The sequence below is a fragment of the Penicillium hordei genome, assembly GCF_028827395.1.
Source record: "Penicillium hordei strain IBT 12815 chromosome Unknown utg000001l_segment0_segment0, whole genome shotgun sequence".
NCBI lineage: Eukaryota > Fungi > Ascomycota > Eurotiomycetes > Eurotiales > Aspergillaceae > Penicillium > Penicillium hordei.
In genome coordinates, this window is record NW_026623142.1 from 1,594,932 (window position 1) to 1,620,015 (window position 25,084).

Sequence of the window (25,084 nt, forward strand, 5' to 3'; positions counted from 1 at the left end):
TTGGTTTGGATATTAGGTCGTTTCTTAGAACTATATTGGATATAAATATGGACTTTATACCCCCCCCCCTTGAAATGTATAGTTCCTAACACATTGCATTGTTCTATTCAATATTCCACAGCATTATCACTACATTGACATCGAAATCATTTGAACCAAAAAAGAGCATGGAATCTCATCAGAAAAGACTGCTTGCGAGAACGGTAGATCATCGTGCTGAAACCAATCCCAGTCAACGATTTGCAATTATACCGCAGGGATCGGAAATAAGCAATGGGTTCCAAGACCTCTCCATCAAAGACCTTGCACGAGCCGTGAACTTCATGTGTTGGTGGATTGAAAGCCTCATTGGACCAGCACAATCTCCAGAGACTTTGGCCTATATGGGGAGCAATGATGTGCGCTATTTCATATTTATGCTGGCATGCCAGAAGACTGGATACCAGGTAGGAAAATAAAGAAATTGGAGCTGAAGATATAGCAGTCGGACTGATTTTTATAGGCCTTCTTGCCTTCCTCTAGAAACTCGGACGAAGCCCATGTTCATCTACTGAAAACGACAAACTGCACCAATTTCTTCTTCAGCGAGGAGCGCCAGACACGAACCCTAGAGATCCAGGGACTTGTTTCGGCATTGGATATCTTCCAGGTCCCGACTATGAAGAAAATCCTCAGTGATGAGCGTGGTCTGCACCACTATTCATATACCAAATCTTGTGCCGATGCAGAGAATGACACAACATGCATCATCCATAGCTCTGGAACGACAGGTAAATTCCATGAATATGGCACTGTGAACCTGCGCTAATTTCCGCTACAGGCATGCCGAAGCCGGTGTATCTCACCAACGGCTTCTTCATGACCATCGATTCTCTTTCTCATCTTGCAAGGCCTGCAGGTCGTCAGCCATCTATGTTCCATGATCTGGATCAAACTGAACTGGTGCTGGCCACGACACCTTTCTTCCATCTAATGGGACTGATATCATTCGTGTTCTCAGTGTGGTTCGAAGTTCCCACTCTCATCGGCCCAGACAAACCACTCTCCGTCGACCATATGATAGAGCTGCTGCATACTGCTCGCCCTACAGTCGCAGTCTGTCCACCTTCGATCCTGGAAGACATGAGCCACTCCGACAAAGCACTAGTTTGTTTGAAAGAACTCAAGTCAGTCTATTTCGGCGGCGCACCTTTGCCCCTAGAGACCGGAGACCGATTGCGCAAGTATACCCAGATAATATCCATATTTGGAAGCAGCGAGGCCGGTGTGATCCCAGGGTTGGTGCCGGAAGACCCAGCCAACTGGGGTTACCTGGAATGGAACCAAGCCTACGGAGTCGACATGCAAGATGTCGGCGACGGTGTATTCGAGATGGTGATTCCTCGACAGGAGAATGCGCGCAACTTCAAGGGAATTTTCCACACATACCCCGACATCAATGTGTATCCAACCAACGATCTCTACACCCCACACCCGACGAACCCACATCTGTGGAAGTTCCACGGGCGTAAGGATGATGTGATTGTCCTAAGCAACGGCGAGAAGTTCACTCCTGTCGGGATGGAGACTATCATTGGAGGACACCCGCTGGTTGGAAGGGCAGTGGTAGTCGGCCAGTCCCGGTTCCAGGCTGGACTTCTCATCGAGCCGAGTCATGGAGGACCCGATATGGATACAAAGCTTTTTATTGAGGAGATTTGGCCGACAGTGCAAGTGGCTAATCAGACCATTGCGGCTCATGGCCGGGTAATGAAGAACAAGATCCGGTTTGCAGTGAAGACGAAGCCATTTAGAACGACTCCTAAAGGTAGCGTGCAGCGTCGGGCGGTGCTTCGAGACTACGAGAAAGAGATTGATGCGATGTATGCCGAAGACCCCGAAAATGACTTGGACCAGTGTCTGCCAGACAAGCTGGACTACGAGAGCGTTACAGAGTATATTCGCCAGATTATTACCCATGTTCTGGAAAATTCCAAGATCGCAAACTCTCAGGACTTTTACACTGCTGGTCTTGATTCTCTAATGACCATCCATGTCTCTCGGGTGCTGCAAAAGGGCATCCAGTTATGTCGGGCGGATGTGAAAGCAGGAACCATCAACACCCAGACGATTTATCGCAACCCCACCATCGACCAATTGTCTCAAGTTGTAATGGCCATCTTAGATGGAAAAACCCAAGCTGGTATCCCGCGAGCAGAGAAGATCAAGAGTTTGGTGGACAAGTATACATCCGATCTTCCAGCCCGGGAAATCTACCCTCAGAATGGATTGCGTTCACCTTCGACTGTGATACTGACTGGTTCAACTGGCTCATTGGGAACTTATCTCCTGCATTCTCTGCTAAGTAGCTATTCCATCACTAAGGTCTACTGCCTGAATCGTTCAGATGCCGAATCTCGGCAGAAGAAAAACTTCGAAGAGAAAGGACTGCACCTTGACGCAAAGGACTGGAAAGACAAGGTCGAATTCCTCCAAGCCTCATTTGGAGAACCACGATTCGGGCTAAACGAGTCCAAGTACGAAGACCTTCTCGACTCAGTTGACACCATTATCCACAACGCCTGGAAAGTCGACTTCAATCATTCCGTCGATTCCTTTGAAGACACCCACATCCAGGGTGTGCGGCGCTTCATAGACTTTAGCTTGAGCAGCCGCAGCAACGCTCATCTCCACTTCATCTCCTCAGTCGGCACGGTAGGCGCTTGGACCCCAGAAATGGGAGCTTCGATCCCGGAAGTACCGATGGAGGACATTGCCGTAGTTCTCCCTCAAGGCTACGGGGAATCCAAGTACATTGCCGAGCGGATCTGTCTCGAAGCCTCCCAAAGATCTCATGTTCCTACATCGGTTTATCGCGTCGGGCAGATAGCCGGGCCGACCACCACGCGCGGACAATGGAATCCGCAAGAGTGGCTACCGACAATTATCGCGACATCGAAAGCCATGGGTAAAATCCCTAACCGACTGGGCTCGACCGCGGTCGATTGGGTGCCAGTGGTAAGCCCCCATCACGAGCACTATGTTGTATATTTCGACCAGCTCCCAGAGCCGGATAGCCGAAAGAAGGGAAAAAAAAAAAAGGCCAAGACCTACCGCTGATCTTGCTTTATTTAGGACACTCTATCCAATATTATAGTGGAAATTGTCAACACACGCCATAAGAGCTTACCCGAAGCACGGTGGGCCGTGTTTCATCTCACGAACCCGGAACGAGCACCATGGTCGTCGTTGATAACAGCAATTCAGAGTCAGTATGCGGTCGAGCCAATTACATTTTCCGCATGGATTGCCGAGCTGGAAAGTATAACCAACCCCAGCAGTGCGGATATTGCCTCAAAGCCCGCGCTCAAGCTTTTGGGGTTCTACCGCGGGCTACAAGACGAGGGCAGTGCCCTGTCTGTGGCGCTGGATGTCCGGCGGGCGAAGGAGGCAAGTGTCAGCATGAGAGCCCTAGGCCCGGTCTCCTCCTCGCTGATGCGAAATTGGCTGCAGCAATGGCGGTTTTAGTTATATTGTATTATATATTGCCTCTAAGAATAGATTTAAATGTCCAAGACTGTGTATATCGCCTATATTATGTTATATGTTTCCAAACCTGGAGGTTTTTGAACATGACTAACCAGCCCGTGATCGGAGGGCCGTCCATGGTTCTCCAGGGCTTAATTGGGTGATTCACCTCAGAAATCCGCATGATTAGGTTTTTCTTTTTACTTGTTTTTTTCCTTTTTGTTTTTTGCCGAGTGGTCATGATTGGCCACCTGACATAGAAGGCTCAGCCTATGTCATTTTGGGATCCACAGTGGTCTGTTCTGTCCTAGTGACCTGCAGGGATGCCTTAGCGAGAGATGGGATCGGAGAGATCTCCAGGGGCAAAAATAAAAAGACAAAGAATCTGATATATCACAAGTATCAAGAAGTCACCTGAAGAATAAAAGTTGATTTGTCCAGCATGTCCCATTGACAATTGACAACCCGAGAATTCATCCCGGTTACTCTGTGCCAAGGCTCACTTCAAGCCCCGAAGGCACTCCCGGCGGGCAGAGGCAGTGGCGCCAAACACCATGGCTCTCTTACTTTTTCCCCTTCGCCTCTCCAATCATAGAAAAATGCCCCGAATCCCGAATTCCCCGAGAGAACGTTGGTTGGGGCCATGTGGACCTGACGTCTGCCAAAGGTGAATGAATTGGCTTCCTTCCAGCCGTGGAAGGGTTCTATTTCCCCTCTCCGGTACCTATTCATTCCGATAGTTCTTATGATTGGATGGTAGTTCACTCCTCTCCTCTCCTAGTACCACTTGCTACTGTACTGTCGTAGTGTTCTCATGTCTGTGGCCCAGGTTTAGTTCGGAGTTCGCACAAGTTCTCGTAGGACACCAATATACATACCTAGCACTCCGTGCCCTCCAAAATTTCGAACCGATAACCCTCCATTGTGCTACCCTACTCGTCATACTCGGACAAAGTTCTGACCTCTACGGGACGGGACCTTGTCCGCGGTTGCTCAACATTGTCGGAGCTCTAATACAAACGGGGTGGATGTACCAGTCCGTGCGTAAAATGGGGATGGATTATACCCAGTGGTTATTCTGGGCCGAATGGTAACCGACTATGGAGTAGAGGGGTACGTACATAGTAAACAGACCATAGCTGGATAAATAAAGATAATAAGCGGATGTATCCAACACCTTTCCCCCAATCTATGGAACGAATCAGGACCGATCGGCTGGGTCGAAATGGCATCATAATCGTTCCCCTCTTGAATCCACTTTAGTCTAGATTGTTTGCCGATCGCACACACAACTGGACTTTGTACCCAATTGAGAAAAGGGTTCTGGGGGTAATCGATGTAGAACATTGGGCTACACAACATATCTGTGTAGCCGTTGGGGGTGGTTTGAAAAACAATCGAATTAGATATATTCTACCTAGGTACATACAAAGTGCTTAATATGGATAAAATAGAGTACAAAAATATTTGATTTTTTTTTTTTAAAAAAAAAGGGATAAAATAGAAGGAAAGAACGCCTTCCAGACTCTTCAATACCATGGTTCAAGCAGTGTCAACCACCGGAACTCAACGGAGCAAACCTTGGGAATATGGATCGGCAAGTTTAGTCTGTTCAAGAGAGGTTTAGTCAACTTTTTTTTTTCTTTGGGAATCTCATGGAATTTCTCCACTAACGGTTGTTTGGACCATCTAGAGCCACATAGTAATCTCTTCTTCAGTTCTATCATTTCTCCCATTTCCCTCCCATTCTCTCTATCACCTTCGTCTACTCTCTCTATCAAAAGGGCCAGGGTAGAGAGTCTGTACGACCCAGGATCTCCCTGTTCGTTCAGTCCGTTTGCCGATTGTAAGCAAAAGCACCGAAACCCTCTCTTTCTGCCCAGCCAGTTGGTCTCGTCAACTTGTTTGGTCCACGTCGCTCGGTGGAATTCGTTTTCTTTTTTTCTTTTTTCTTTTGGGATTTTTAAATTTCATGTGTATTTTTGGGATTTTCTACAGTTTCCTACCTGGACGATAATCATATTTGTATTTCCAATCTTCATCGGATGCTAACTGGCCCTAGACCTCAGTTCCCGCGTTTCCCGGACTATTACTCTCTCTCATCACACCGCCACGTCCTTTCCCGCCCAAAGGCCATTAGGGAATGACTTGAAAGCATTGTCTCTCTTTATCTTGTGGTCACCCCTCACATCCAATGCTGAACTGCAACCATCCTCTATATACCAGCCCCCCCGTCCACCAGCGGCGCTCACTTTGTGAGAATGTACAAACTGTCTCAAACAATCGACGCGACACGAGAAAGTCTCGACGCGGCCGATTCAACTACACGCCAGCCGCACTCCCCATTGAATATTAATACCTCCGCGCCGGCCTCACCTGCCATCTCTTTGTTCTCCGCCGCAGGCCACAACCGGGTCTCTAGCTCCGTCTCTTCCCTTGTCTCTTCATCAGGTCTGGGAAATTCAATGGACAGTCCCAGTCGGAGTCATTTAAGCGGAGTCAAGGAAGAGGAATGCACACGCGACTCGTTGGAAGATCATTATTTCCGTATGTGTCAATCGCCACCGCAACAACTCCCCGGTCATACCGCAGTTGCTAACCTAGACTTTTCTTTAGAGCACTTCGGTCACGACATGTCTGCAGAAGAGTCATACTTTGCTCCCGTCGATAACTCAAATAGCTACGACCTGAGTGTTACTGGCATGGAGACTGCCCCATCACCGAAAAAGAGACGCTCAGACAGTGTCTCATCAAAGGGCGCCTCGCGCATTAATTCGCACATCTCGACTATGTCAGCCCGGTGGAAGACTAAGCGATCCTCCAGTGGTGCAGAAGGCGATATTTTCCCGGATGATCTACGATTACGCGCGAACTCGGCAGCCTCCTCCGCCTTGGCAAGCCCCATCGTTGGTTCCACGCCCATGAGCCGGGTCGATTCTATTCCCCCTTCTCCCGCGCGAACGATCTTCGAGGAACGCGCGAGCGAGTCCGGCGCGCGCCCAATTGATATCACTCGCGCGAATAGTCTCAGCCAGGACGACAACGACGTGCAGAAAGCGACAACACCTCTCCTGCCACCGTTTATGGGAGACGACCCAACAAGCGTCGCAGCATCCCGTGTCCAGTCGCCGTTGCAATCTCCGTCAGTCGCAGACGCGAGCGAACCGCACTGTAACTATAATGTGACCTCAGACCCGAGGTTTATGGGAGTTCTTCCTTCGCCACCACTCTCGTCGAAGCCTTCCGTGGCCTCCTTCAACCGGCCGCGAGCCAGCACCGTGCGCACAGTCTCAGGCGACGTAACACCCCTGGTTCTCTCCGATCCCAACGACGAATGGACCAACAAACTCGGCCACGCCAACTTCACCATCACGCCCGAGCCTTACGACCCTGTGGTTTGCGACCTCGGCAATTTCCAGCAGATGCGTGCAGACTGGGATATTGCGCGTTGCAACTTTGCCAAGCACCTCGTTCGCACTGGTGAACACTACGGCGTCACCTCGAACATCTACAAGCTTACCATCGAGAAATGGGAGTCGATCAACCGCGAGTGGGCAACGCAGCACGAGGCCATTCTTGACCAGCTCAGCGCTATAGATGGTGTTGCTCTTACGCTCACCCAGTCTAATATCCACCCTTGCCAACAAGTCCGTATCCCAGGCCTGCATGACAACGACAAGTTTCCCGAAATGGGGGATGAGGACATCGTCGGCCCAATGACTGTGGCACCAGCTACGGAGATTGCAGGTCCCTGCCGTTCTGAGAAAAAGAGGAATTTCTTCCGCTTTTTCCAGGATTTGGTCTCCCGATCTTGAGACCTGAGTCCTCTCGTTGGGCTCTTCTCCTTTTCCCTCCTTACTTTTTTTTCACATTTCCAAGCGATCCACAACGATAATGACGATAGATTATTCCCCGCGCGCCTTTTGATTACTCGTTCAATCTCGCCCGCACTGTTACGATTAATGTCTCTCTTTTGATTTTGATTTTTTTTTGAACCTTCTATTTATAATGACTCTCATGACTTACGATCCGGATCAGCGACTACTGTTCTCGCCCCGAATCATGCCGTTCCTTTGTCTATATCCCCGAGTCTTGTCTTTTCCGGGGGGGTTATCTTTTTTTTCTTCTCAATTCTTCGTCCTGGATGTCTTGCTACATCTCCAAAGACACCACAATCCCTTCAACAGCCGACAGAAAAAGAGAACGAAAAGTTAACCCCCCCCCCAACTGACTGCGTGTGCCTACCCTCCTTCCTCTCCTTTTGTTCTGTGTCTATTATATACTATACCCCCCATACACCAAGCCTACCAGCCGTTGTACCCCATAGACTTCAACCCTATCCACCCACATCCCTCTGCTCCACAAGCAGAACAGGACAAAAAGCCAAAAAAAAAAAGCACCTGAAAAAAGTACCATACCATGTTTCTATATGCATATATGCACAATCCACATATGACCATCATATGCAAATGTCTATAATTACATCTACATTTACATCTACAATTCTCAAATATGAACCTAATCTATTGAAACACCCATGTACATATCATTAGAAGGGATGACCCGGCGCATAATAGAATGAACATTATCGAAAGTGACTATCTACTATTCACGATTTGCTGTTCACGTCAAGAATACAGCGGGAAGCGCGTGTAGATGAGTCACATGTACAATAACACAGTGGAGAGGAAGTGACCTGGTACTGTGGGTCAGCCACGTTGTGAAGCTACCGCTATTTTGAACTTCTATTTCACAACATACGTAAGATACATGAACGACTGGAGTGGGCTTTTGATACATGATAACAAGTCTTGTATGATCCACTTGAGACATGTCCGGATTGGGAGAGGAGCTTAGTGCGAGTGCTGGTGCCTGTACCTGTCTGTGCCTTGGCTTGGCAAAGAGGGTCGCTCTAATCGTTGGTTTCTGATATTGTGAGTCAGAGACATCTTTTACAAATTCAAATTGCGTCTACTGGGAACAGTAGAGTGGAGGTGTCACTAGGCAGCGATGGAGTATTGAGTGTACTTAGGGTTGTGTTGTGTACTTGAACGTGATATTTAATTGCTTATCGCTTACTGTCAAGACTACATGTAAGTATGTAAATGTAGTTATGCGCGAATCTCGGGGGGATGTAGGTCATGTCTTAGATGGACATGAGCCGGGGAAGCACGATAATGGTCTTTACTATAACACATACAATATATCCCAAATCGCACCCCATACCCCTCCCTCAGGGTCCACGGCAGAGCTGAGAATGTCTTGATCTAAGATTATCACAGAACCGAAACATGCATTGATGCAGTCGAGATCAACATTCGCATTTTTGAGATCAGGTGAAACCCCGCCAACAGGTAATAAGTTCGTAGACACGAGCCGTGGTTCAGCTTCAAAGCATGCAGATAAAGAGAGATCAGGATTACGATGAGCACGATGCAGACAGACGTAAGCATAAGCCACGGGATGTCAGTAGCAGTAGTATGCAAGTGGTGGGACGTATATACCAGTCCTGGTCATTGGTACTTTCAAATCCAGTACTGGCCCCAAAGCCCCTTGGCCTCTTCACTGCCGTGGAACTGGAACTCGACGGGGATGATATCATCAAAGCCCTCGTCCAGCGTTGGTGCGCGGAAGCGGCGGCCGAAGTCGCCGAAAGCGATGCCAGGAAGGGAGGTTCGGGATTCGGGGTTCTGGTCGGGATGAGAATGTAAGATTGAGGACTAGATTGAGATGGAGATGAGGATATTGCCAATACATACCAGTTCTTTGTTGGACGCTCGGACGGCGTTGTTGTGCCGGCATAGGTCTGGCGTGGAGATGAATTGTACGCAACGGATAGGAATCTTGAGCTCTTTCGCGAGAGATGTCCAGTGAGCCCGTGTTTCTGGGTCGGCGTTGGTGTTATCTAGGTAGCCGGGTTAGATCGCTTGGAAACCGAAGCTGGTAGAAATAAATGCCACGACGTACCGACTGCCACGGACTTCTTGGCTTCCAAGTGCTCGCGGGCGACCTTGAGGCATTTCGGGCGCTATTGTTCATCAGTATTCGATTTTGGCTTCGTTTTATGGTTATAACACTTACCGTCTTGAGAAGATCTTGGTTGACTCGTTCATAGCCTAGAGGCTCCAGGTGGTTCCAGTAGAAAGTGGACTTCCCGGCACCTGGGCTGCCACAGAAGATAACAAGTTCGAGCGGGTGCTTGCGAGCAAAGGGTTTGGCTGCGATGAATACGTGTCAACAATCTTCTAGAGTTGGGTTTTCTTGCCGGGGGGGGGGGGGGGGGTTGCAAGTTCATTGAAAGCAACAAACACATACCCGGCTCTTCGAGATCCGACTTTATGAAAGACTTAGGGTCAAAGCCCATCGTCGCCGGCTCTGTGATCTGTCCGAGGAAAAACTCCTCTGGGGTTTTGAATGGCATACCAATGTTGGTAGCAAGTCCTCTAGAGCCGATATCAGATTTTATCACAACATGTTAACAGTTATGATGCTCTTACAGATCCACAGCTGAATGATCACCTGGCCTTCCAGCCGCATCACCAACGAAAACCGATGCGGGAAAGTCAACACCCGCAACGTCGAGGTCATAGTCGTCCAGGAACTCGCGCCACATCCCGATACGGGGTTTCCTATATTCAGGGTCTGTGGTGGCCGCGTAGACGCTGACGGGGAAATCCAGTTCCGTCATGACAGCGGTCATTTTTTCTTTGAAGTTTGACAGACTTTTCGAATCACTCCGTCCGCCCTTGATATCCTTCTGGACACTGATCTTCTTTTGGTTGGAGAAAATTACAACTTGGAAGCTGTTAAAAGTATAAGCTCGAGTGAACACAACCAATCATTCATCCCGAGTCTGGACATACCCTTCAGCATTGAGCTCCTTCAGTCGCCCTGGAACTTTGGCATTCCACCATTGCCAATCAGTGGCAGACTTGGGGAAAACATTTCCCGATTTTGTTTTGATCAAGGTTGAATCCTATATTGACGTCAGCAGTGCCTCCCTGTCTTTCGACGCTGCCTGTTCTAGCGGTCGGTTCCAACCACTAACCAAGTCAAAGCCAGCGATTCGGCGCAGTTTCTCAGTGGGAGGGGCTGCCTTGCCCGTGATCTGCTTTCCGATAATAACACTGGTGCCGATGACGCGCCATGTGATCGATTCGGGCTTCTTTTGCGAGGCCGGGGTAAAGAAGTTTGAGGCCGATTTCTCTGTGCGTTAATTACTATTAGTAGGTGGAACGCCCTAGTGCACAGTAATGACTTACTGGTTACCGTTGTCTCAACCTTCCGGCGCAATGGTGGTGGAGAGATGGCTTGAGTGGGGGAGGCGCCTCTCTTAACTGCTCCCTCCGCCATTCTGACAGTCCGGGCGAGTGAAAACGTCGTGAGAGGGTTATGGATAATTTAGGTGTGTGGTGGTTGATTCTATCGGTTTTCGCCGTGAGTTGCAGTTGATTCTGAGATATGTGTTGGACGCGCCGAGACGCGGGAGAAATCACGAAGTCACATGTTCTTGAATATTAAAGTGGACATTATACAGGCAGATGTGCGATATATTCAAATAATAAACACAAGAAAAATAGATAGGATGGAAGACGGTCTCCTGAGAAAAGAAGTGAACTCGGAATAACCCATTTTGATATCCCGGAAAGGGAGAATGAATGCCACGGCGCCGGAACGCACCGCAAGCTCAGACGGATGATATCTCGCGCGAGATTTGGGGGAGAAGGGAGGGGATTGGCTTTTATCTAGATAGGAGTTGCGAGGGTTTACCCGCTCAGCCAAGTTCTATCTGGACAGGAGTATAGGCGTTGATCTTTTACTTATGGGACTCTAGGAGTCTTTTGGGTCATATATGTTTCTGTGTTCACTCTTAGCCCAAGAAGGGAATGAAAATGAAAATATTCAGGTGACTTGATTGCTATGATGGGTATATTTCTTCTTTTCCCCCGATTAAAAAAAAGTTCGAGATGTCTATCAACGCCGTCGCCAGAGACCGGGTATTCCGTAGTCTCCGGCATGCTCAAACGAACCGAAGTAGGAGTGGCCATCTACTTCGCCCGCGTATCAAGAGACAGTCGATCTGCCTGCTCTAGGACAACCGCCGACTTCAACTGCTCGCGCAGGCCAAAGAGGTGCTGTGATGCAGTCTTCATTGTTTCCTGGTTACTACTGTCCTGGACAATGATGAAGGCTTGCAGCACATAGCTTCCGCTCTTCTCAAACAGAGTCATGTCCTTCAAAGCAGGCAGCTGCCGCCGGGGTAGATTCAACTCACCACCACCCGGGTAGTGCAGCACGCGATGCAAGAAGATAGCAATGTCATTGTGGATGAACATATCACCTTCGACCACATACTCAGTAGTAAAACTAGAACAAATAGCGTTAGTGCTCGCGATCATAATATCGATCTCGGGGGGGGGCCGCCACTCACTGATAGCCCCACGCATTCATAGCTTGCACGACATCTCCCCGCGGCAGCGTCGCGCTCGACATCAGACGTGACGTGACCGCTGAGCGGGTACCAGCCTCAGGGATATCACGAAACTCCAACTTCCATGATTGACGTTCATAGTCATAAGATGGAGACGATGAAGATCCATAAGGGTTCGAGTCGTCCATGCCGGCCATCTGAGTGTCTCGATCGACGGGGGCAGTGGATCCGAAATCCGATTCGGAAACCGGGCCGACCACCTGGGTGTAGTACATATTCCCATTGAGCATTTTGTTGAGCCGTTGCAGGTCCCCCTGTTGAAGGTCCTGACTGGCTCCGGTGCGCCCCGCCACACCTGGTTTGCGGTAGGCCTTGAAGATTAGCCGCCGCTCTAGGCAATGGCGGGGCTGCATAGCAGTCAATCCAGCAAGCTGCTGAAGAAGCTCATGATGTTGGTGAACTGGAACCGAGGCGAAAAGCGACTGCTCGTGCATATTGTCTGATTTGTGTGTAATGCAGCGGGTGAATCCGGGATGTGTTTAGTTAGGGTCCAAGCTTCCGTGGCGCAATTCTCCAAGGAACGTTATCAGAGCTCAAATTATTTTTTATGTGTCGCTCTTATTGCTAATAGCGTCTAATGGCCCTGTTTGATCTGTTTGGTTTGGTCTGTTTCTTGGCGTGTTCAATTGTTGTACTTTCCCGAAATGTTGGACCTTTTTCCGATGGTTGTGAAACTCTCTGGAATATCAATTCCGGTGCAAGGATGACTTGTCAAGGATGTGATTCTAATCCAGGAAGCGTTGGACTTTTGCTTCCGATTGCGGGGGAAAAGGTCTAAGCTGTGTGGGACAAATAAGCTTGACTGGTTTATGGGGAAGAATGGCCTGATGATCCAAGAGAGGGATGATGATTGGCGGATTGGATCTCGAAGAAAGGGGGGAAGTAAATACCAGGCACCAAGAAGGCACCGAGAATGAGGAGGAGCTCACTTTGAAGCTCACCGGAGTCACAGAAATGGGAAAGGATCGGAAAGAGGGCAATATGGCTTCATGGAGAAACACGGAGTTGTGGTGCCAAGGCAAGAAGCTGCATCGGAATCTGCTCCCGATGTAAAGTACGATGTGTCGATGTGTCGATGTGTTGAGGTGTACTTAATGTAGTCTGTACAATATAGACTGTTGATGTTTCAATAGTAAATTATAGTAGAAGTACTTGTTCTCCATTATACCGTGTACATAATTTACATACGGACATATAGTAGTTCCCCGGTTCCGAATCGGCTTTTCCCAAAACGGCAACCCTACCCTTCTTATCTTCCAGTCTTTTCCCTCCTTCCCCTCCTCCTTCGAATCCTCGAACTAATTTCTTCATTCTCTACGCGTTCGCCTTCTTTCATATACCCGAGACCATTCTTACTGCATTATAGAAACACTATAACTCGTTCTCTACCTTCCTCTCGGTCGGATTCGGATACTACCGGACCCGTTCAATTTCGCACATTCCCGCGTCAAATTGATCTTACCAACCTCCCACCTCAACACACCTAATACCTACATAACTACCACAATGCGTGTCACTTCGATCCTCAGCGGCACTGCTCGCACTCCCCTCATTCGCTTCGTTGGCAAGCGCTCCGTCCCTCGTACGTGATATTCCCCATTTCCGAGCTCCAAATCCCCTAGACTTGAACTAACCTCATATTCCAGAGTCCATCGATCACTCTCCTCGCGTTCACCCCGCCTCTCCCACCGGCTCTCTCCCTGACTCCTTCGCTACCTACCGTGCTAAGGCTCAGCAGCACGGCCCTCTCGGTCGCTCCTCCTTCAACGGCACCATTGGCGGCCACTCCGGCGCCTCGCTTGGCCCTGTCAAGCCCCAGAGCGGCGAGTTCTTCGATCGCGCCGAGCTCCCCTCGCGCTTCGGCCGTCTCCCCTGGACTCAGGCTGAGATTGATGCCATTGAGACTGGCGGCGCGAGCATGTTCGCATAAGCGTTCCCTCGGGCAAAATATACAATTTTCTCAAAATGTATGAATGGGGCATGACACTTCCTATGGAAGTTGCGCGATGAATGAGCTTGAGTCTTGGATCTCGATTTTGGGGCAGTTGCAACGCGGTCATCTTGACTTTGCCCGACCGTGGCGTTGCCAATGCCTTTGTGGTCGCTGGGAACACAGATCTGATGCTTGCTCACTCGTTCCGAGAGTTTCCGAGATCAAAAACTCTCACTTTATACCATGTTGTTTGTGATGGCTGGAGGCCATTCACAAGAACGTTTTTCTCTAGCGGTGATGCTTTGCCGCTCTTTTTTTTTTTCTCGGGGGTTTTTTTTCACTCGTTGTACCCGGCGCTGGTGGTTGATTTTTCTCGGTGTTCTATTTTCATGCGCAACACGCAGCTGTATCGTCTTGATGTCGAAAAAGCGGAGTGTTCGTTTTATACATAGATTGTGGGACTTGATGATTCTTGTTACATACATAGGCTCTGTGAGCACTATTCGAAGAAATGAATTTCTCGAAGCAAGACTAAACTTTTCTGATATGCGTATATTACTCTAGACTATACACTGTAGAGCTATAGAGCTATCGAACTATAGGCTTAACATTAAGTATCAAGGATCGTAAGGTACGTGGACTCAAGCACGTGCCTCCCCGACTCTACCTCGATCCGAGTAACCCTTGTCTACTTCCCATCCCGAGGCCTGGTTGAACATGACCTCCCTTACGAGCGAGACGAATAGGCTGACATTCCGGGAGACAGACGAGGCTGGAAATCCTACTGCAACCTACATCTACTCGGGAGATGTCGCTTCCCCAATTACTGCCTCAAAGACACCGGCTGGCCGAGTAGACGTAATAGTAAGTGGTCATTTCTCACTTCCCTATTGGATTTTTTAACACTGGATGTTTGGAATGGCACACAAGCCAAGTCAGTTCTAGATGTGGTCTTTCATTTTGTCGATGGGCAGGCCAACATCCCCTAATGTCGTCGGATATCTATCTGCCAATCACTTCATAATGAATTTGATTACTGGAGCACAGATATTATTTGAATTGTGCCCATTCAATCTCGATGTATCACATGCTGGTTCAAAATATGGATGTCATTGCATGATTCGGAAAGACACGCAACATTATATTGACACCTCAAAAGTTTTCGATCTTAACTGACCTATCACAACAGAGCTCCTCTTCATCTACCTCATCATGGTCAATTAAGCCTCTATTCAGCTCGCTGGGTGATGTTTTTCTTCCCTCTGGATACCCCCACAGTGTCAGCAATGACTATCTCCCGTGAGTACAGACAATAGCCTGTTGGAATGCATGAAACATCCCTATTCTACACGTATTAATATTCAACCCAGATATCAAATCTTTGTGAGCATACAATCCCCGGCTGTCAGCGACAGAAAGCAGAAACCTCGTGGCTCGAACTACCCTGCTCAACCAGACCAAGAGGAATATTAAGACACACCCAGAACATAGTTCTAACACAACCAATCCACCCTAGGATTCTCTTCAAGCCTTCTGCAGCTCAATAGCAGGCCTCCTCTCCTCCAGAGCCGTCCTCCAAGGTCCATATCCCACCACCCAGCCCAATTCTCATAGACCAAATCAAAGCCCGAGAGAAGCAACTAACACCAAACTCAATATACAGGAGTCGGCGTCGGTAACGCCAACGCCTCTCCAACATCCGCACTGCTCCTACACATCCTACAAGATATATCGGGCCGCATTGCAACGATCTGCTTCGCCCACCGCGTCGGCACAGCCCTCGAGCCAGAATGCAAAACTTATCGACTAGCAGCAGACGTCTTCAACGATGTCGCCATGATCCTCGACTGTCTCTCGCCGGGTGTTCCTGCCGGACCGCCGCGGGTGATTGTCCTCAGCACAGCCGGTGTCCTCAGGGCCCTCTGCGGTGTAGCTGGGGGTAGCTCGAAGGCGAGCTTGAGTGCTCATTTTGCGAAGTGGGGGAATTTGGCGGAGCTTAATGCTGTATGTGCTGATTTCAAATTCCCGTGATGCAATGTCTCGTTTGAGAATTTATAGCGAGAGAGAGAGAGAGAGCTAACGTGATATATTTATCGTGTAGAAAGACTCATCTCAGGAGACAGTCATTTCTCTTTTCGGCATGCTGGTAAGCATCCCATCCCACCCCTAACTCTCTCAAGAAACCCACCCTTAACCACAACCCCCACAGGTCGGATCTGTAGTCATCTCCCACATAACCAGCTTCAGCACAACCTGGCTCCTCCTCCTAGTCCTCCTAGCCCTACATCTAAGCATGAACTACGCCGCCGTGCGCGCCGTCCAAATGACAAGTCTAAACCGACAGCGCGCGAACATCGTCTTCTCGGCACTCCTTGACTCAGACAGGGGTCTAGCACTAGAACTCGATCTCGATCCTACCACACCCACCCCGTCCAAAAATAAATGGACAATCCTCACACCAGCACAGGTATCCAAACACGAGCGTATCTTCTACCGAGACGGAGCGTTGCAGTGGACGCAGCACTCAAGCACGCACACAACCACCCATCACCTAGGATCCGCGCAGATAGGCGTGTCGGTGTCTACTTTCCTCGGCGGTTCTGGGTCAGGTAACACATCGTTCCAACGCACCCTCCCGCTACAGCGACTTGCGGCTGTTTTCGCGAATGAGTTTTATATCTTGTTTCTCGTGCCGTTGTCGAATAAGGGAGGGAATGTGAAATGGCATGCTTCGATTCTTCTGAAGCAGGGTTGTGTTGTTGAACATCAATTGAAGGCGTGGGCTCAGGCTTTGCTAGCTACAAGAGTTCTAGCCCGGATTACAATGGGCTCTTCTATCGATGCGGTTCTTACTGTTGTGGAGGGGACGCTTGCTTTGCTAAACTCTGATAATCGCTTTGAGAGGTATCTCACGGGGCTGAGTGGTGTTGGGTGGGATGTTGATATTGCGGCTTTGGAGACGAGGGGTGGACGGAGGATTGATCTTTGATATTGATTTTTAGTTTAATGTACAGTTACACCTACACTTACGCTTTCTTTATGCTTTATTTTTGCTTCTGCCGTTTACCTTTTACTTTGATTTTCCACTCGTCCGGATCTATCCCTATAACTACATATCGCAGTCACATCAATAAGAACCCATCTGACGCAGTGCCGAACATTGCATGAGCATTAATCCTTGAAGGGCTTACGAAGGGGTTACGTGTGCATCTGTACTACGACCATTGGAAGACTATATTTACGTCTCCCCGAGCTCCCGAGCGACATGTCTGAATGTGGGTGTCCGACGTGTGTGACCGGGAGGATCGAGAAAGGTCTAGATAAGCCTTAGTTTCGGGTGTGAGAAAGGATACTCGGCTGCCTGCTCGGATCACGGCGGGTATTATTTCAAGGTCTTGAATTGAGACATGTTGGGAATGTGGGTAAGAGTCGAGGTCTTGGTTTTTGGTGCTGTTGGGTTTGGAATTGCCCTAACGGTCGAATGCATGGCCTATGCATGCCTGTGTAGCAAATTCAAGACTATGAACACAAAGTACGGTTTACACTCTATTTACGGGTTTACCGTTCAGGAACAATTGATGCGAAGAGGGGTATCAAGTCTATTGATTCTGAATAAATGAAACCCCAGTGTTGGGAGATGGAGACCAAGACAATGTCTCGTCAAAAAAAACGCCGTGTGCCCAGAAGACCTGAAAAGCCAACAGGTCTTCTATCCAATCTATATATGAGAATATGATATATATGGGTTTCTGTCCCCGTGATGCCATCCGCAAAAAAAAAAAAAAAAAAAAAGAGACAAAACGAAGTTGAAAAATGAGGATGCTCAGCCGGAGACATCCCATGATGAAAAAGAAAAAGAAAAAAACAAAGAAAACGCCGGTATCATATGCTTTCAATGCGTCATGCTCTCATACACCGCCAATATAAACGCTCGACGAAGGCTAGAATGAAGTCGTGGGATGATGCATTTCGGTATTTCATGCAAGATGTGTTTGAGATGAGAAGTGTCGTTGCAGGGTTCGTAGTTGTCGTGAGTCAGGAGACAAAAGGGTGTGTTTTGTAGGTTTTGTATATGTCGACAAAGAGTCGGAGTCAAAAAAGGGAGGAACGAGAAGACAATTAGTCGTCAAGACCAAGAATCTTAGGATCGCGACTGCTGCCACTGCTGCCACCAGTGGAACGCTTCTTAAAGCCAAGCTTCATGCCCATCTTCTTCCAAGGGTTCTCGGTGCGAAGTCTGGGGCTGTGAATGGGTAGATGCGGCTCACTGGCAGGCGGGGTGGTGGGCGGTGTCATGGGCTCTTCGGCGGTGGGACTGGACTGCGGGGAGCCAGAGTCATCGGTCAGAGACAGGTAAGCCGACTCGCCGCTAGTGCTGACCAGGGCGCCGGAAGTGCGTTTGCCAATGGCATGCACGCCGCCAAGGGACATGGTTGAGCGGTTGTGGCCCGTTGCGGGAAGATCCTTGGTAGAGGACTGCGGGGAGATGCGCTTCGATACGCGCGACCGGACCCTTTTCATGGGGTGCTCGTCCAGGCTCGTCGATGATAGACTCATGAAGTCGTCGGGGCCAATGAAGGGTTCGGAGGGACCCATGGAGGGGGAGGTGGTGTGGCTGTTGACGAAGGGGAGGAAGATGGATTCCTCCATCAAGTCGTGGATGCGCTTCACGGCGGAATCTAGCGTTTCCGGCACGGGCGGCGTAGGCACATTCTTGTACTGCAGGAGTGCATCTCGGACTTCGCTCGACAGGTTGATCTCGCGCGGTGACCCCGGGAAGATGTATGCAGTCAATAGGCGTTGCCACAGCATTCGCAGGTGCTGGGTTTCGGGGCATTCCGATTCCATATCGGCGGGACCGAGCCGTTCGGCCAGAGCGTAGTAGGAATCACGGTATCGGTTGGCTTCCATGGTGAATTCCAAGGTTTCGAGACAATGGTTCTGGGAGAGGTAGGCCATGAAGGCGCTCAAGGTGTATGGAGGAGGAGCAATGTTGGCCAGCACCTCGTCGAGAGTCGGGCGCATGGAGAAGGCCCCCGACGAGATGGCCAGGCTGACCGGCCGGGAGCCAGATGATTCCATATCCTCTTCGGAGTCGCTGTCTGAGGAGGTGGGGGACAATTCGGGGGTTGCGGTAGGAGTGTGGTGGTGGTTGTGGTTCCGGAAGAAGAGGGACGGAGCCAACGTCTTCTTTTTAAGCATAGCGTATAGTTTGCGTCGGGGACCCTTAATCGGCTTTTTTCTCACCGGCCGTCCCCTGCCTGTTGGACGAGGCTCCAGCTTGGTTAAAAGAGCGGCGGGTTATCGGGATATAGGCATATAGGATTCGCACGGAGGAGTCAGGGATGAGAGAGTATCGGAGGATAGGAGTTTTATAGAGACAGGGCAATATAAAATGAGATAATAAGGACAAGATATAAAAATTTTTATAAAAAAGACCGAGTGGAAATCCAAGCACTAAAGAAGAATAAAAAGGTCAAGGGCGGATTCTGGAATCATTCATGACGATACCTTGGGCTATTGGGGGGGGGGGCACCTCAGTAGACTCAAGTGGGCCTAGATGGAGACGCTAAACTAGTTTCTGCGCCCAAGTGGATCCTTCTTTCGATAAGATGTCATAATTGTTTTTTCTTTTTTCTTTTCTTTTTCCTTTTTTGGTCCCTCTTTTTCTCATTTGTATTTCTTAATTCGATTTATTCAGGTCTTTCTTTTCTTAGAATTTTCTGATTGGCCTTCGCCTTTTGTCTCATTGTGGCGACACGCTGAACTCTCACGTTTGAACAAGCGCCTAAGATCTGCAAGGGATACTTGGAAAATGTAAAAGAGGTACTCCGTACAGTCTTCTGTCAATATTAAAATGTAAATTTCGAACAACCTTACAAGATCAAGTATTATGTAACATGTGTATGTCTCTCCTTGTTGTGATCACTCCACAATCCTTCCAGAAGTCATACGTGTAAGCTTCCACGGGTTCTGGAAGGAAAAAAAGAAAAAAGAAAAAAGAAAAAAACCGACCAATGCGCCCAACGTGGCAAGTTTGAATTTTCGTTCCCCTGAACTCCACCACGGAACACGAGGAACTCTTCTGTGATTCAAGATACATTTTTCGTCCTACTACGGCGTCCTCCGTACAATATTATTCTATTTCCTTTTGAGATATTAACTCTTATATGTATTTCCTAATTCACGATAGACTCTTATCTCCCGGCCGCTAGCACGCCATCCGAGACCGGAATGTCAATCCTCGACCCACGGTTCTATGGTATTATAACTCAAGAATGACCAGACCAATACCCATAAAATACACGATAAGGCCGTGTCACGGCATTCCCTCCCTTGCATCGAAGGTACTCACTCTCCCAAGGTTGCTTTGTCTTGCACGTCATCTAAAACCCCCCTGTCACCTTAGTAGTAACTATGAAGTTTATAAAAACTCAAATCAAATTATAATATATCGGTATACTCCGTACACTAGTTAGGGCTTGTGTTCAATGCCAATATGGCCCTGCCGATCATTCCAAACCCGGTTCTTGAGATCATCTGTACCACATTGGAATGTCACACAAGCTTGTCACACAAGCTTGTCTCAATGTCTTCCTATAATTAATTAATATGTACATACTCGGGACTCGTGGACGCGTATGTGGAATTCACAGGGATTCGGCAAGGTACAACGTGCAACGTGCTTCTGAAAGAAAATACCGCTTGATTTGGTGGAGGCGAAATATGTTTAGTAGTCACCCGAATAACTAGTATTCGAACTATGAAAATGGTAATAGCGTCTAGAGTCGACAAATTTTTCAATTCAATGCTACCCTATGTTGTATAGAGATATATACAAACTGACGAAGGGCTATATATCCGAACAGTGTGACCGCACCCGGAATTGCCCAGACCTTCTAGAATTCTAGAAATCCCGTCGAAGCACTCTAGTTCTGCCTATCCATCCGATCGCCACATCCGTAAATCCTGAAAGAGAAAAAGCGACTAAGACATTAATATACGGAGTGAATGATCTGACCCCCCCCCCCCCCCTTGGATGGATTCAAGTTCCACACCCTAGTCACCCGTGGAATCAGAGTTTTTTTTTCTTTTTTCTCGTAGATCCGGATGTCGCCACTATCATGATTCATGTTCTGTTTGGTTTGTCCCGAGTCTACCCATATTGTAGAACACATACGCATTTCTATGCATGCCAAGCCACACCATCCCTCACGCTTGACATGAAGATCGTGATTTACGTATTTTTTTCCCCTCAAGATGGAGTACAGTGTTTGGCCGAAATAATGGGCTCATACCTTGCGACATAGCCCACATCAAACACACAAAAGTGGGTGATACTGCCGATTGAAACCGAGGGCCAAGACTTGGGAGCTGGAGACAGATCTGTCCGGAGGCTTCAAGGACCTCCGGCCTTATCGATCCACTTCTTTTCGCAGATAAGAAGATTCGAGTATCTATTATATCTCTTATCACATACAAAGAATACGAAGTATCCGTACAACATAGGGTTGACATTCGAAACATAGATTGTGTCATAGACCTGTCTTCACGAACACTCTGGCCCGAGATAAGGTTACTGTGAACATGGCTCAATGAAGCTTGGTTTGCCTATCACCTCACATTTTGGATTTGACAGGTCAAAGACATAAGCAATGCCATGTAGACGTCTGGATTACATGACAAAGGCTAGAACATAGAAGACAAGTGATTATTTTAATAGATACTAGTTGCATTATGGGGCGAATCCAAGACGAATCCAGGACTGGATCAACTTTACTACTTGCCATGTACCGAGTCCATCTCAAGGTCCAGACTAACAGAATAACCAACTATTATTACAACCTCGACGGTCAGATAGCAAAACAGTCAATCTTTCTTTTTGGTGTTATGCAACTAATTAAATTCAATCGGGGCACAGACTGGTGGAGGAACTGTCAAGTGCCATACGATATAGAAATATGCACGGTAGAAGAGAGCAGCTACAGCATGCAGATAGATAGGTAAACCGACCAGCGGCATTCACATACGTTGCAAATGCAATGCAGCAAAAAGCAAAATCACGCACAGCACGTCAACCCCAATAGTAAAAACACCTCAGCGCGATAAGGCAGCACGCAATTACCGCAGCTATCCCAGCAAATCCCAACCACGAATCGCAAAACACGCGCCTCGCAAAGACCAAGTTAGATCCATGGAGTCTACCCACATGTCTGTCATGGCGAAGTGAAAACAAGCCCGTCTTAAGCAGGGACAGGGATACAAGCGGTTGCATGAGATATCCACCCAAGGCCCCCCAAACCCCAATTTTCGATCGTCTCCAGGCTAAGACTAAAACAAAATAGTCCATACAACATAGGAAAAGGAAAAAAGGAAGATCCACAATTTTCCCCGTCTGATGTCCACGGCAAGGCATCGAGGACAACAACCCCCCACATCGGTGCGCACGGGATCAAGGTACGCCCTTACCGTGGCCGAGCTGGCCTTCGGTTTCCCCTTTTGTTCTTGGCGTGTTGGCCTTGAATGCGTCTAGAACAATGTGTGTTTCCCGTTTAGCGAAGTGGATATGTGACTCCTCTCTTTTTTCTCTTTTCTCTTTTTTCTTTTTTCTTTTGTTTTTCTTTATGGGTCGTGTCTTACTGTCTGATCATGTATGGGGTACATTTCCATTGTGGCGCTACTGTAGGCCCTAATGCTGGCGGGGAATTATGTTGCTAGTGGGAAGGATGAGGCTTTTATCTTCCTTCGCGTGCTTTCCCTTGCTTTTTTTTTTTTTCTTCTTTTCCCTCCCGTGTATGGGGTATTCGACGCACTGCGGTTCCTTGGGGTTGTGGAGGGCAGATTGTGGCACATCTGCAGATGGCTTCAAGGATTATCACCAGGATGTTTGCTGGAACACCTACGGGGTAGGCATGCCGTTTTTCATCACTAGAATGAGGGGATGAACAGGGGTGTGTTATAGTCGTTATTGACTCGTGCATCTACGCCCATATTACTAGTACCTGCACGATCCTTGACGATAATGACATCCATATCGAGTACCCTCGGTATCTTACTTGGTTTGCTATACACAAAGTTCGAACTTATTTTTGGTCTTTCCAGCCGACATTATCTGTATGATTACAATTATCCCACGAGTTCGATGTACTGTAGGTAGTGACGCTGTACATGTACATAGTAAAGGCTAAGTAATAGCCAAAGCTATAGCTAAATACGAGTCAAGCAAGGAGAAAATATAATCAACCAAGCAATATGCCCCCGGATCTACCCCTGAAACCGTCTTTAGCCTGTAATATCGTCTTCACAACATATGATGTGCAGCCGATGAGAATGGAGTTACTTAATCATGGCAGGGATCGAAATTACCACCGAGAACTATCGTCACTAGTTGAGCCAGTCACAAAGTAAGAAATTATCATCTAAGAAGAAGATTGCAGATCTACACGGGATCATCACTGATTCGGAAGAGAAGCAATATATAACGCGGTTCCAGACCAGTAAGACACCTCCACAGCCCCTTCTAGCTAGACTTAACACGAGAACATTGGAAGTTAAACAGAACTAAAAAAACTAAAATACAAGGAAGAGTCAGGAAAAGTCACCCGGCATCCCAAAACAGCACAGCGTAGTCGATCAGACGGCAGGTGCCGCGAATGACCTCATTTTTCTCCACAGTTTCAACTGCAATTTTGATTTTAGACGAAAAAAAAAACCCCCAAAACAACATGAACCTGAGATACAGTAGTTAATATGGCATTAGCAAGAGAACGATCGAGATCAACTCTAGACACGTTTCAGATCTCAGCTCGAGCCATTCGGGGGCCACGATGATGATGACACTCGACTCTCTGGAGTACTCGGTTCCCGGCGCTACGTGAAACACTCACTCAGCCTTGGATATTGCGAATTTGGGTAATCTATTTATCGCCAGATATGGGAAAAGATGCGGTTTTCTCTTTTGTGGGGAATCTATTTGACTAGCTCGTTCTAGACTTCGTCTTATCACCTGAGGCGCTAAAGGCCATTTCTCTTTCGAGGTTTTATTGGACCCTCAACCACAGATAGCTATGACATTCATGTTAACTATGGGTGTAAGATAAGCGACTTGCTATACAATTCACAATTCACGGGGTATCTGGGTGCTATTCCGTTACCATATACGACATATGCACTCCGGTCTCCGGAGTATCGGCAGTCCGGACCTCGGGTATATATGCTGTGTTTACTGTGTAGGGAATGGCTGTTTCATGTTACGCGCCTGGATTGACCTACAACATACCATATTGTGTCAATTAAAATATCTATAGTTAGAATTGGCTGATCGTCGCTTTTGTGGATGTGTAGAATATAGTGTGATGGGCAGGTCGGTCCTGTACTCCATACTCCGGATAGCATCGGCTTCCACGTACATCACTTTTATAAAGATATTCAGTATCACATGCAGGATTTCAATAGCTCACATCATCCTTGTATGGATAGTATCAAAGGCTATGCATAGAAAAGTCTCTTGCGCAATGTTTTTTTTACCGTCGTGTACACCTAAAACGAACATCCAAAAAGAACATCCAAAAAGAACATCCAAAAAGAACATCCAAAAAGACACAAGGGCTCATAGGAGGTTAACTATTCTTGTAATAATAAGGTGCAATTAACTCTCGTACCAAAGTACCAACTTCTCCCCTTATCACATATATACGAGTATCCGTCCTCAAGTCCACTATACTATGTAAACCAAAATAAAACCCCCTTGTCAATCACCCAAAAACCAAGTCCAAGCTCAAACTCAAGCCCAGCTCCAAACCAATAACGACGTCTCTCACCAGACCAGCACCTAATCCCAAACACATAAGCCAATCCGAACACAGGAGAACCAGCCCATCCCCGCAGAAAGCCCTCAGCCCATCCACGCACCCATGCACCCACGCGCCCATGCACTCATGCACCCCAAAAAAAAAGCAAATAGGAAGAAAAAAGAAAAGAAAAAAAAAAAGAAAAAAACAGAAACTCCTCTGCCTACCTTCAGCCACGCCAAGACTAAGTCGCCAAGCGGGGAAGGAGATAAATGCGGGGGAATATGCATTGGCATTCGCATTAATGCTGGAAAACACTCCCCATTACACATTACACATTACGTCGGTCGATAATCCCACTCT

The 25,084-nt window shown here is 48.0% G+C and overlaps 9 protein-coding genes across 9 annotated transcripts; 6 read left to right on the top strand and 3 right to left on the bottom strand.

The window, feature by feature from the left end:
* Window positions 1-167: 167 nt before the first annotated feature.
* On the top strand, window positions 168-3,507 carry N7537_000593 (putative NRPS-like enzyme; the record flags this gene model as incomplete). Its single annotated transcript, XM_056891651.1, has 4 exons — window positions 168-446; window positions 503-770; window positions 821-2,997; window positions 3,115-3,507. The coding sequence occupies 4 exons, from the start codon at window positions 168-170 to the stop codon at window positions 3,505-3,507; spliced, it is 3,117 nt and encodes a 1,038-aa protein (XP_056756646.1).
* Window positions 3,508-4,948: 1,441 nt separating this feature from the next.
* N7537_000594 (uncharacterized protein) lies at window positions 4,949-5,766 on the top strand (the record flags this gene model as incomplete). Its single annotated transcript, XM_056891652.1, has 3 exons — window positions 4,949-4,962; window positions 5,001-5,353; window positions 5,570-5,766. The coding sequence occupies 3 exons, from the start codon at window positions 4,949-4,951 to the stop codon at window positions 5,764-5,766; spliced, it is 564 nt and encodes a 187-aa protein (XP_056756647.1).
* Window positions 5,767-5,768: 2 nt separating this feature from the next.
* On the top strand, window positions 5,769-7,322 carry N7537_000595 (uncharacterized protein; the record flags this gene model as incomplete). The annotated part of the gene is made up of 1 exon (XM_056891653.1): window positions 5,769-7,322. One exon carries the CDS (start codon window positions 5,769-5,771, stop codon window positions 7,320-7,322), a length of 1,554 nt encoding a protein of 517 aa, XP_056756648.1.
* A 1,710-nt stretch (window positions 7,323-9,032) lies between these two features.
* On the bottom strand, window positions 9,033-10,860 carry N7537_000596 (putative DNA 3'-phosphatase Tpp1; the record flags this gene model as incomplete). Its single annotated transcript, XM_056891654.1, has 9 exons — window positions 9,033-9,197; window positions 9,267-9,412; window positions 9,475-9,535; window positions 9,589-9,725; window positions 9,823-9,950; window positions 10,005-10,310; window positions 10,371-10,483; window positions 10,556-10,713; window positions 10,770-10,860. 9 exons carry the CDS (start codon window positions 10,858-10,860, stop codon window positions 9,033-9,035), a joined length of 1,305 nt encoding a protein of 434 aa, XP_056756649.1.
* A 695-nt stretch (window positions 10,861-11,555) lies between these two features.
* On the bottom strand, window positions 11,556-12,432 carry N7537_000597 (mediator of RNA polymerase II transcription subunit 18; the record flags this gene model as incomplete). The annotated part of the gene is made up of 2 exons (XM_056891655.1): window positions 11,556-11,874; window positions 11,939-12,432. The coding sequence occupies 2 exons, from the start codon at window positions 12,430-12,432 to the stop codon at window positions 11,556-11,558; spliced, it is 813 nt and encodes a 270-aa protein (XP_056756650.1).
* Window positions 12,433-12,844: 412 nt separating this feature from the next.
* N7537_000598 (uncharacterized protein) lies at window positions 12,845-13,051 on the top strand (the record flags this gene model as incomplete). Its single annotated transcript, XM_056891656.1, has 1 exon — window positions 12,845-13,051. The coding sequence occupies one exon, from the start codon at window positions 12,845-12,847 to the stop codon at window positions 13,049-13,051; it is 207 nt and encodes a 68-aa protein (XP_056756651.1).
* Window positions 13,052-13,504: 453 nt separating this feature from the next.
* N7537_000599 (alpha-ketoglutarate dehydrogenase subunit KGD4) lies at window positions 13,505-13,928 on the top strand (the record flags this gene model as incomplete). Its single annotated transcript, XM_056891657.1, has 2 exons — window positions 13,505-13,580; window positions 13,645-13,928. The coding sequence occupies 2 exons, from the start codon at window positions 13,505-13,507 to the stop codon at window positions 13,926-13,928; spliced, it is 360 nt and encodes a 119-aa protein (XP_056756652.1).
* Window positions 13,929-14,648: 720 nt separating this feature from the next.
* N7537_000600 (RUS1 family protein) lies at window positions 14,649-16,920 on the top strand (the record flags this gene model as incomplete). Its single annotated transcript, XM_056891658.1, has 7 exons — window positions 14,649-14,795; window positions 15,121-15,230; window positions 15,302-15,314; window positions 15,448-15,511; window positions 15,595-15,935; window positions 16,033-16,077; window positions 16,141-16,920. The coding sequence occupies 7 exons, from the start codon at window positions 14,649-14,651 to the stop codon at window positions 16,918-16,920; spliced, it is 1,500 nt and encodes a 499-aa protein (XP_056756653.1).
* Window positions 16,921-18,050: 1,130 nt separating this feature from the next.
* On the bottom strand, window positions 18,051-19,133 carry N7537_000601 (regulator of G-protein signaling domain-containing protein; the record flags this gene model as incomplete). The annotated part of the gene is made up of 1 exon (XM_056891659.1): window positions 18,051-19,133. The coding sequence occupies one exon, from the start codon at window positions 19,131-19,133 to the stop codon at window positions 18,051-18,053; it is 1,083 nt and encodes a 360-aa protein (XP_056756654.1).
* Window positions 19,134-25,084: the final 5,951 nt, after the last annotated feature.